Consider the following 12,417-nt stretch of genomic DNA (forward strand, 5'->3'; position numbering starts at 1 on the left):
CCTTTTCTCAACTAGTTTTTCACTCTTTCTCAGTGAGAAAACTCTGTCTTCATCAATTCCAAATTTTGGAGGAAAACTTCCAATAGGTTGCACAATTGGAGGCCGGAGGCCTCATACTCTCTCTTTTACTTATCCACAAGCAGCCTTCTGCAGAACTGGAGGGGACTTTTGCCTGTGGCATGACTCCAGAGGTCCACTGGGAGCTGACTTTCCATCAGGCAAACCTGGCTGGAATCCCCGGTGACGACTGAATTTTAGTTGGGTTCACCAGTAAAACGGAAGTAGTGACAAACCAAGCATGGTAGCTCACACCAATCATATCAACACAGTGAGACGCTGAAGCAGGAAGACTGTAATTTGGAAGACAGCCTGGCATACATGGCAAGACCTTCTCTCAAATGAAATAAATAACTGTAAAATGGAGGGGATAAACATATCTAAATAATTGGGGGAAAACCTCATTATTATTTACATATTTATTTATTTGCAAGCAGAGAGAGAGAAAAGAGATGTGGACAGACACAATGGGCATGCCAAGGCCTTTAGCTACTGCAAACGGACTCCAGATGCATGTGCCACTTTGTGCATCTGGCTTATGTGTATCCTGTGGAATTAAACTTGGGTCATTAGGCTCTGCAGGCAAGTTCCTTAATTGCTGAGCCATCTCTCCAGCAAAACCTCATTGTTTTACACACGTGCAATTAAATGAAGTTTGAATAAAAATAATTAAAACTCTTCTCATGACTGCAAATATTCTAAGACCCACATGCTGTCCAATTCCACAGTGCATAAGCATTCTCCACTGGTTGGACTAGTTCTTTGCCATTTCCATCATAAGGACTGCTTCATAGGTTCCTAGTCGAATGTTGCTCCAGGTAGCTTACAAATCCTACTGGCCTCAAAGTTACAAGGAAAATCATTCCATGCCCACTGATCTTGGACATTAACAAGGACAGCACAGTCTTCTCCCAGAAAATTGTTAGGTTCATCCTCATGCCAAAATCTGAAAGAAAACATAAAGAAAGATACGTCCATTAAAATATCCATGGGACAGTGACAGGTAGAGATATCAGGGGACAATCAACAACAACAACCAAAAAAAATGCCTCTAACTTAATAAAATATACACTTGCAAAGTACAATACGAAAGTCACCAGCCATATGTGGCTTCTCAAACTTGAGATGTCTTTTAAGTGTTAGATGCACACAAGAACTTGAAGGCGTAATAGAAAAAGAACTGACAGGGCTGAGGAGATTGCTCAGCAATTAAAGGAGCTTGCATGCAAAGCCAGCCTGAGTTCAACTTCCAGGCACCCACATGACCATGGATGCAAGTGGCACCTGCATTTGCCATCTCGGCATGACTGGGGCAACCAAGAGCAGAGCCAGAGAATCTGAAGCTCACTGCCAGCTAGACACCGTGCCAAAGAAGTCGCGGAGCACAGAAAATTCAACAATGTCATCGGTTTTTGTTTTTCTAAATATTTTATTATTTATTGGAGAGAGAGAGAGATAGAAATAGGCAGGAAGAGAGAGAGTGAGAGAGAGAATGGTCGTACCAGGGTTTCCAGCCACTGCAAATGAACTCCAGATGCATGCACCCCCTTGTGCATCTGGCATACGTGGATCCTGGGGAATCTAACCTGGGTCCTTCGATTCTGAAGGCAAGCACCTTAACCACTAAGCCATCTCTCCCTCAGTGTTGTCTTCTGATCTGCACATGCACACTGTGGTGGCATGGCTATACACAAACACACAAATAAGTGAAATTTAAAAAGAAAAAACTGGGCTAAAGAGACGGCTTAGCAGTTAAGGTGCTTGCCTGTAAAGTCTAAGAACCCATGTTCTACTCTCCAGATCTCAGTTTAGCTAGACACACAAAGGGAGGCAAGCACAAGGTCAATTGTAGCGGCTGAGGCCTTGACATGCCAATTCTCTTTCTTTCTCCTCTCCTCTCTGTCTCTCTCCCTGTCTCAAAAAATAAAAAGAAGTTTGATGCCACCCTGAGATTACCTAGTGAATTCCAGGTCAGCCTGGGCTAGAGTGAGACCCTACCTCAAAAAACCAAAATAAATAAATAATAAGAGAAAAAAGAAATAAAAAGAAAAAATTATCAAACATCTCAGTAATTTGTTGATTATATGTTAAAATTACAATATTTGTGTACACTGGGTTAAACACATTACTTGTGGTTATTAATGTTATTAAAATAAACTTCATCTGGTTCCTTTTACTTTCTTTTTTTAATTTTGTTTATTTTTATTTATTTATTTGACAGTGACAGACAGAGGAAGAGACAGAGAGAAAGAATGGGCACACCAGAGCCTCCAGCCACTGCAAATGAACTCCAGACATGTGCGCCCCCTTGTGCATCTGGCTAACATGGGTTTTGGGGAATGGAGCCTGGAACTGGCATCCTTAGGCTTCACAGGCAAGTGCTTAACCACTAAGCCATCTCTCCAGCCCTCTTTTTACTTTCTTTTGAGTTCTTTGTTTGCTTTGCTTTGTTTTTTGAAACAAGGTCCTGCTATATCGCTAAGGCTGCCCTAGAACTTGCTTTGTAGTCTAGAATTTATAATCCTCCTACCTCTACTTCTGAGTGCAGGGATTACAAGGATGCACTACCATACTTTATTTATTTATATTTTCTTAAGATGATAAATACAAAAATTTAAATTACATATGTGGTTTTGAATTATATTTATGTTAGACAATACAGGTTTTGAGGAAGGAAATTATCAGATTATAACTGTTTCAAAAATAATTTGATTTATGTTGTTTATCTAATTATCAAGCCTAAGTATTTTTTTTTCACATCATTCCTATGCTATCCATTCTTTCCTCAGCATTATATAAAGATGGATGGTGAAATTTTTACAGAAGCCATAGGGTCATTCAGCAATGGAAACATAGTATGTACAGACTCCATAATCAGCAGGGCTTTATCAAGTAAACGCTTCCACACAGGTAGCAGCTACTCTCAAATGAGTTCTGATACTTCTTCTTCCCTCTGTCTATAAATGCCCTTAGCCCTGTCCATATACTCACGCCATGTGTGGGTTAAATGGTGTCTTGTCCACCCACTGCCAATGACCTTCAGTGTTCTGGTCTGTAAGTCCCAAGAAGTAAGGAAATCGTCTATCCAAAAATTTGGTTACAAAGTTCTGCATACAAAATATAAAATTTTATAAATACAAACGTATTTGACTGATGACTGTTGGGTTAATAAAAAGGAAGTCAAGTCAAATGGAGTGGCTGTAGAATAACAGTTGCCACGTGATTGATTAAGCAAGAGATCCTGCCAGTTACAAAATAAACCAGCTCAGCAAGAAGTATACACTTGTGCAATAGTGGCACACAGCCAGTGTCGGTAACCAACTGCTCATAGATTGGACACCATGCTAGCTCAGTGGGGGTGGCCCCATATCAGGCTCTGGGAACCAAGCCAGATTCCTTAGAGCAGGAAGCCAGTAGGTTCCAGAGAGAACCTCCACTGCTCTCTAAGAAGAATGAATATTCACATCAATATATCTTTCTAATGAGTAGGCTTATCCTCTTTTATTCAAACTGCTGTCACCTTTGGTTGGAGAATCTGTTTTTACTTTACAGATGGAGGAGAATACAGGTGAGAAGAAGGATACATCAACACATCAAGAAGAGAGTACCAACTGTCTACCATGAGATGGGTCACCTCTACCTCATCTGCCAGACCCAGAAGTTTATTATATGAGAAGAGGAGACAGGAATACTGCTCTCATGGCTAGCCTGAAAACCAGTTCTAGAGAACTGTCAATAGATACTTCAACCCTCATAAAAACAGTGATCCAGAGTCTACAGAGAAAACAACACTAAATCAGATGTCTATCTTGCCCACCAAAGCACAAGGAGTATCAGAAGAAGATCAGAAGTATCAGTAACAGAAAGATGGTAAGAACCTCAGGATGGCTGAAACTAGCCTGAGACATGTTCCTCCATCCCTGGTGAGCCTGACTGGGGCCTCTTAGTCCCCACAATGAATACCAATAACCCCACAGAAGATTCTCAGCAGAATTGGGATGGGGGAGAGGGGGCCTATGTGGGCAACCTCTATATAAAAAAAATTAATAAATTAAAAAAAAATTATTTTGGCACTTAGCATCTAATAAAAAGAAAGAAAGAAAGAAAACATGGGAGAAATTCTATTGTCCAAACAAATAAATAAATAGCAGAAGCTGAGTTATGGCACATATGTGAAAAAAACATTACATAAAGAAAAATAGCTCATCTCTTAAAAACTGATTTATCTTAAGGTTTATTTATTTGTTTAGTAAGACCATATATCAGAACTATTTTTCTTATGCCTTATCCCGAAAAGCCATTTCCGTGCCGACTTACAACTCACATTCACACACCCATGAAACAATCATCAAGTCCTCTCATGTCCCTGGCTCTACATAGGATGCTGGAGATACAAAGACAAGGAAAGTGTGACCCCAGCCCTCACCACGTGGGCATCACTGGAGGAACCAGCTCAGTGTGTAGCCTGGGCAGTACACAGGACTGAGCCCTAATCTTCCTGCACCCCAAGCCCAACACAGCCTGTAACCTAGAACAGGCAGTATGAACTAGGGAAGGGTAGATTTCTGACGGAAATATCTCATAAATAAAATCTGGAAGACTAGATATTGGCCACATAAATAAAGCCGACTAATTCTCTAATATATAAAGTAGTTATATTTTCAAGTAAAATATATACTGTTCTACATATTTCCTCATGTATATCTTCTATTACCAGAGAAAGGGTCAAGTATACTACAAGATATATTGGACCTAGCTAGTAATTGGGAACCAGATCAGAAATGCTATGGAGACAAAGGTTATGTTCTCCAGGGTCAAGCTCTCACTAATCTTTGGCTAAAAGAGGGGTTATATACATCAAATTATCCCTAAATTAATAATGCTTATCACATTTAAACTATGCTGACTTAACTCTGTTGCAGAATCTGTTCTTCTTTTTCAGAAGGTAGTGAGACCTGAGGAGATAAACTACCCCTCACACTTCAACCAAGCCATAGCTGAAACCACAGAGGTATGGGGAAAGAGCAAGAGCGCTGCTTCCATGCTGAACCTGACAATCAGCACCAGGGTGAAGGAGACAGACCCTGAGGACACTCAACACCTACCAAAGCAGAGATCCAGAGGTTCCTAAGAGCTCATCACTGAGGTAGAATTAAAGCTCACCCACCGGGCTGGAGAGATGGCTTAGCGGTCAAGCGCTTGCCTGTGAAGCCTAAGGACCCTGGGTTGAGGCTCAATTCCCCAGGACCCACTTTAGCCAGATGCACAAGGGGGTGCATGCATCTGGAGTTCGTTGGCAGTGGCTGGAGGCCCTGGCACGCCCATTCTCTCTTCCTCCCTCTCTCTCTGCCTCTTTCTCTCTCGGTTGCTCTCAAATAAATAAATAATAAACAAAAAAAAAGAAATAAAATATACCATGGGATATTGTCAACAATCATGGAAGTTGTTAATAAAATTTATTAAAAAAAAAAAAACTCACCCACCACGACTCAGGGAATTTTGTGGAAGAAGGGGTAGAAAGATTGTAAGAGCCACAGGTTGAGAAATCATGTCCAAAGGCATTCCCTCCCCCCTCAAAATAACTGACTGCTGCTCTAACAATGCATAAACCATGACCCTATGGGCAATACCTGCAACCTCACTGGGGAACGTCCCCAACGGGTTGGGGCCAGGGACCAGGGAAAAGAGGGTACCAACACATGACATATCCATACCAAACATCTTATTAATAATAATAACAAACATAAAAAATACAGTTGAAATCAGAGAGAAAGAAAAGAAAGGAGAGGAAAGAGGGAAAGAGAGAGAGGGAAAGGGAAAACTGGGGGAGGAAGAAACGACTTTCCGGGTAGGTAGAAAAGATGAAGAGAAAGCACAGGTGCATGGAGAGCAGAGAAGTCACGGCTTTGGGGAGATGTTTAAAGCAGCAGAGGTCCAACACACCAGCTCTGCTTCGGTGCTGAGGGTCGCCAGATGAGCCCCCATCCCAGAGCAGTTCCTCTCGCTCTCCTCCCAGGTCCGGTTGTCAGCAAGAGGAACATAACAGTTGGATTGGAAGGTTCTCCAGCCAACGGGACAGCAATTCCAGACACCCCCTCAAGTGAGAGTCGAAATGGACATTAGTTACAAGGGAACATTTCATCTCTGGCAAACTGCATGATCTTACCATTGAAAATCTACTTAACAGTGGTGGAAATAATGCCAAGATTACCAAAATGATTGGTTACCACCCTCAAAATAATCCTGAAAATTACATTCTAATGTCATATGAAATTACATATTGACTATAAGAAAATTACAAGGATTCTTTCAGAAGACATTATTATTATCTGATGTTCCTACATCTGTTTATTCTAATGTTTAAAATGTTTCCAGAAGGTGTACTCCAGAGGCACAGGTAGGAGGATCACAATGAGTTCGAGGCCACCCTGAGACTACATAGTGAATTCCAGGTCAGCCTGGGCTACAGTGAGATACTACCTCAAAAAACCACAAAAAAATAAAAATAAATAAATAAAATGTTTCCAGAGCTAGGAGATATGGCTCGATGATAAAAACACTTGCCTAATCCGGTCATGGTGGCACACGCCTTTAATCCCAGCACTCGGGAGGCAGAGGTAGGAGGATTGCCATGAGTTCGCGGCCACCCTGAGAATACAGAGTTAATTCCAGGTCAGCCTGGACCAGAGTGAGACCCTACCTCGGAAAAAAAAACAAAAAAAAACACTTGCCTAGCATATATACAGCTCCTGGGTTTGATTCCCAATTTAAATTACAGACAAGCACAGTCCTGTAGCAAACCCTTTGCAGGGTGTTCTGGTTTGGAAGCACAGAACATGTAAAACTCAAGCCTTTCTCCATCTCCCTGGGACTCTACACATTGCAGAGGAATAAGAGACATCTCAGCAAAGCTTTCCATCCCCAAAATAAGCTGTCTTCATGACACATGTGAATTAAGGGGGAAAAAAATGGAATGAAGGCTTGTTGTATTTTATTCTGAAAATAGCCCCTAGTCAGTCATAGTGGCACAGGCTTGTATTCTGAGCTTTCAGGAGACAATGGCAAGAAGATCCCAAGTTCTGGTCTATCAGACAGACATGTCTCACTCCATCACAAAACAAACAAAACAACAACAACAAAAACCACAAAGGTGTGTGCTCAGGGGTAGAGCACTTGCCTAGCGTGTACAGGCTCTGAGTTTTATCTCTAGCCCTTCAAAAATAAGTTAACTTGGGCTGGAGAGATGGCTTAGCAGTCAAGTGCTTGCCTGTGAAGCCTAAGGACCCTGGTTCGAGGCTCAGTTCCCCAGGTCCCACGTTAGCCAGATGCACAAGGGGGTGCACTTATCTGGAGTTCGTTTGCAGTGGCTGGAGGCCCTGGCACGCCCATTCTCTCTCTTCTCTCCCTATCTGCCTCTTTCTCTCTCTGTCACTATCAAATAAATAAATAAAAATTAAAAAAAAGAAGCTCTGGCCTCAAGCTGAGATTTAAAAAACAAATTAGTTAAATTAAGTTTAACACAAATAAATCTTGTGTTGTTATAAACCCCAGGCATTCAACTGACTGTAGTCATGAGAAATCATTCCATTCCAGTTTACTGGTGTTCAGTCATGTGTTTGGTTCTCATTTTGTTGAGTTGCTCATTTCTCTAAAATGAGTCCTTGTAAACCAATTATAAAGTTGAACAGAGCGTAAAAAATAACAGAGAGGCTTTCTCGTGTTCTCCGCCCTCCATACCATTCAGACCTGGTTCTTCTCTGCTGCAGGTTACCTTCTCATGGTAGTCGAGAAGCCTGACCATGTCCGTTCCTTGCTTACAGTGTGAGAGGTGCTGGTATGTCACTGTTGAAGAAGGAAGAACAATTAGAAAAGTGGGCTGATCTCTCTACCCTTCCTCTTAGCCTCACAGCCAAAGCCCCCATATTCTCTTTGCTTCTTGTATAGTTCCTTTATTCCAGCCTCAGGGAAAGTGGTTGAAAATAATTGTCAAAAAAATACTTTTAGCCAGGTGTGGTGGCGCACACCTTTAATCCAGCACTCGGGAGGCAGTGGTAGGAGGATCGCCATGAGTTCAAGGCCACCCTGAGATGACAGAGTTAATTCCAGGTCAGCCTGGACCCGAATGAGACCCTACCTCTAAAAAAAAAAAAACTTTTATTGGGAAGTAGAGATAGGAGGATGATTTCTGTGAGTTTGAGGCCAGTCTGGGCTAGAGTAAGACCCTACCTTGGAAAAAGCAAATAATAATAATAATAATAAATTCTATACTCATACCATCCATTTTGTGCTTTACACAGAAAGTTTTTTTAATTTAACCTTATTGTTCATTTTAGAAACAACCAAATTACACACAGGAAGTTTTGAAACCCTGTTATTGTATGTAATTTTTAAAGTTACTTTTTTGTGTGTGTAAAAATGAAGACTTTTTGTGAACAGTGAGACATTTCTACAAACCTTTATGAACTTCCTAAGTTCATTAATGTTTTTACTTTGAAATACAGTTGGATGCTAAAAAGTAAAAAGGCAGGGCTGGAGAAATGACTTAATGGTCAAAGCCAAAGGACCCAGGTTCCATTCCCCAGGACCCACGTAAGCCAGATGCACACGGTGGCACATGTGTCTGAAGTTCATTTGCAGTGACTACAGGCTCTGGCATGCCATTCTTTCTCCTTCTCTCCAATAAGTAAAACATAATAAAAAGTGAATATGAAACATTTTTCTCAATTTTTATTAACATTTTCCATGATTATAAAAAATATCCCATGGTAGGGCTGGAGAGATGGCTTAGCGGTTAAGTGCTCGCCTATGAAGCCTATGGACCCCGGTTCGAGGCTCGGTTCCCCAGGTCCCACGTTAGCCAGATGCACAAGGGGGCGCACGCATGCATCTGGAGTTCGTTTGCAGTGGCTGGAAGCCCTGGCACGCCCATTCTCTCTCTCTCCCTCTATCTGTCTTTCTCTCTGTGTCTGTCGCTCTCAAATAAATAAATAAAAAGTGAACAAAAAAAAAATTAAAAAAAAAATCCCATGGTAATACCCTCCCCCCCCACTTCCCCTTTGAAATTCCATTCTCCATCATATCCCCTCCCCATCTCAATCAGTATCTCTTTTAAAAAGTAAAAAACATAAATTTACACTCCAAGTAAGGGCTGTCCAGCTTAAGGAACAGAATAGTGACAATACCCCAGGTGCCTTTCTGTCCTACACACAGTCCACCTCTTTCACAGATGCTTATATGTGCTTGTCAAAGAACCCACAACGTGCTTTGCTTCACAGCTGTACTACTTAGTAGTGCACCCCAAAGGCGTCTAAGTCAGAAAGTGAGAACTTTATATACTACACTGGTATCGCACTATTCCTTTGGAACTGATCTGTGTCATCGGTGCTTCCGAAGCAAGGTTGATGTATACAGTTAGAACTCACTTATTTCATTATCATCAAGCGATTACTATTGTCATGCAACAAAACACATTTAACTATTCTTCTGCAAGTAGATAGGTGTTTTGTTCCCAGTGTCAGACTACTGTGAACCATGCTACTCTAAGCAATTTTTCACCATGCATCGTAAAGCAAACATTCATGCATTTCTGTAGGGTATGCCCATAGAAGAATTACTGGTAACAGTGTATGAATGGTAGAAACTGAGATATATCATAAACCTTCAAGAGTAGTTGTAATTCCTTACCATCCAGTAATCTCTCCTAGGCTAGAGTTTGTATATGATAGGAAAATGAGCCAAATTTCATTTATGAAGTATAATCAATGAATTCTATAGTGCTAATTGAAAAAAACTGTCCTTTTTTCCATCTCTTCAATGTCCCCTTAATTTTTATATAAAAAGTATATATATATATATATATATATATATATATATATATATATTTATGAGTGTATATATATATATGTATATATATATATATATATACATATATACACACATAAAAACAGAAGACAAAAAGTAAAATTATATATGTAGACTCTATGCCTACATTATCTCTTCTTCCTTCAAGCCTGCTGTCTAATACCAGTATCATATTACTTTAATTATAATAACCTTATCTTAAATCTTGATACCAGAAAGAACAAGTTTCCTATGACATTGGTACTGGTGACAGTTTTATGAATATGTATTCCTTCCTAATCTTGAGGTATCTACATTAATTTAATTAGGATATTTGATGTTAACCCTACCTCAGTAAAGTGTTTTTGGCAAGGCAACACCATTAATAATGGAAAGTTAAATGGACAGATAGTGCTGAATGTTAAATTCAAGACACTGAATGCATTATGCATTCATATGTTGAATAAAATCAAAACTGAGGGAAACTATGAAAATTCAATGGGGGAAAAAATTAAGAAGAGTGCCACTTTAGCTGTTGACTTACCCACACAATTTGTAATAAAGCAAGCACTGATGATTGAGGTTGAAATAATAGCAAAGACCCAGGGGATCAACAGGGCATGTTGGCCTTCATATGTTAAGACAAAAAGAAAAAAATGGTTATTTCTTCTGCATCACAACATATTAGGAAACAAACTCTATCAAAGAACAAGATTGCTGGGCACAGTGGCTCACACTTTTAATCTCAGCACTCAGGTGGTAGAGGTAGGAGGATTGCTATGAGTTCAAAGCCACCCTGAGACTACATAGTGAATTCAGGTCAGTCTGGGCTAAAGCAAGACTTTACCTTGAAAAAACAAACAAAAAGAAAAATAACAAGCTAGATATCTGAGTGATCAAGACACGTTAGATGTCCAAGAGACTTAAACATTTCTGATGAATAAATCCATTTAGAGCTGAAGCAGAAAAGTTATAAAATTTTTCATAGTTTAAGCACAGTAAAAGGTTTTTGCAAGCAAAACACAAGGGCTATATAAGATTAATAACTTATATTCACAAAAGTTGAAAACATATTTCTGGAAGTTCTGGGGGTTGAACCCAAGGCCTTGTGCATGCTATGCAAGGGCTCTACCAGTGAGTTATAGTCTCAGCCCACAAAATTAAAACTTCTGTAGAACACAATTAAAATATAAGAAACACAGAGAAGAAACACCTTGTCACATTATTAACACTGAGATTGTTTAAAGAATTTCAATCATTGGGGCGGGGAGGCTGGCTCAGTGAATAAAGCACTGGCCAGGCAAACCTGAGTACCTGAGCTCAGGTCTCCAGAACCCGTGGAGGCAGTAACGTAGGCACCCCGCTCTTCACACCCCACCACAAGGTGGGGAGCAGAAGTGGGGAAGCCCCTACAAGCCGCAGATGTGCTGGCCAGGTGCAGGCAGCCTGCCGCAAACAAGGTGGATGGCCAGGAACAGCCCCTCAGGCTACCCTCTGACCTCCACATGTGCTCAGCAGCATTAGGATGCCTGTGCGCACAACATGCACACACACACACACACACACACACACACACACACACACACACGTTTCAATTATTTTTGGCTTTTGGTTTCTTTGCAGTGTTGGGAATCAAACTGACACCCCTAAATATCCTCAGCCTCAGATTGTATAAGAACTTCAAAAGTCAATCTGAAAACTGAGCAAAATTTTAAACAGTAAATTTGATGAAGATTTAATCTGCTGAAATTATAAGTTATCACTGAACAAATAAAGTAGGCTCAAAGTTTGAGGCCAACTTGGGATACACAATAGGTTCAGAGCCAGTATGGATCATATTGTAAAATTTTGTCTCAAATAAATAAATTAATTAAAAACAAAGTACTCACATTTATTCTGAGGTTCTTCCAGCCCCATTATGTGATCAGGAGAACCACAAATCCCTTCTATTTTTACCCAAACAATATATTTCTGTAGACAGAGGTGGGTATTTTAAAATACTTGTGATTGAACACCAATCTTACCTATTTTGTTAAGATTAGAAAGTTACCAGTATAAGAGAGCTAACTCAGAAGAAGAAATCTTTTCATAGGCTAGGGTTTCCTGTAACAGACTCTGGCAGGTGGGGCAAACAGTAAAAGGAAATTGAGAAAGCAACTCCCAGAAATAGTCAGAAGAAACTTCCATAAGTGTGTCATGAAAGATTTCTCAACTTGTGTTTTTATTAGTATAGACACGATACTTAGCAACGCTTAAGGCAAAGAATCAGTGTATCTGTAAGAAACAATCTTTTCCTGGATATTTTATTGTCAAAGTTAGTTAAGTTCTTGAGGTAAAATTGGCCATAAAAAGTTCTTGGAAACCGGGCGTGGTGGCACACACCTCTAATGCCAGCACTCAGGAGGCAGAGGCAGGAGGATTGCCATGATTCTGAGGCTGGCCTGATACTACATTATGAATTCCACGTCACTTGGGCTAGAGCAAGCCCTACCTCAAAAAAAAAAAAAAAAAAAGCCAAAA

General features: G+C 40.3%; 1 protein-coding gene across 1 annotated transcript; it reads right to left on the reverse strand.

Annotated features, from left to right (window-relative positions):
• Positions 1-831: 831 nt before the first annotated feature.
• Positions 832-11,814, reverse strand: LOC101597449 (C-type lectin domain family 4 member D). Its single transcript, XM_012951200.2, is given in 6 exon segments — positions 832-1,003; positions 3,049-3,164; positions 6,001-6,152; positions 7,795-7,899; positions 10,442-10,525; positions 11,787-11,814. Coding segments are annotated over 6 exon segments (657 nt in total).
• Positions 11,815-12,417: the final 603 nt, after the last annotated feature.

This window comes from Jaculus jaculus, chromosome 23, assembly GCF_020740685.1.
Source record: "Jaculus jaculus isolate mJacJac1 chromosome 23, mJacJac1.mat.Y.cur, whole genome shotgun sequence".
In the NCBI taxonomy this organism is placed as follows: Eukaryota; Metazoa; Chordata; class Mammalia; order Rodentia; family Dipodidae; genus Jaculus; species Jaculus jaculus.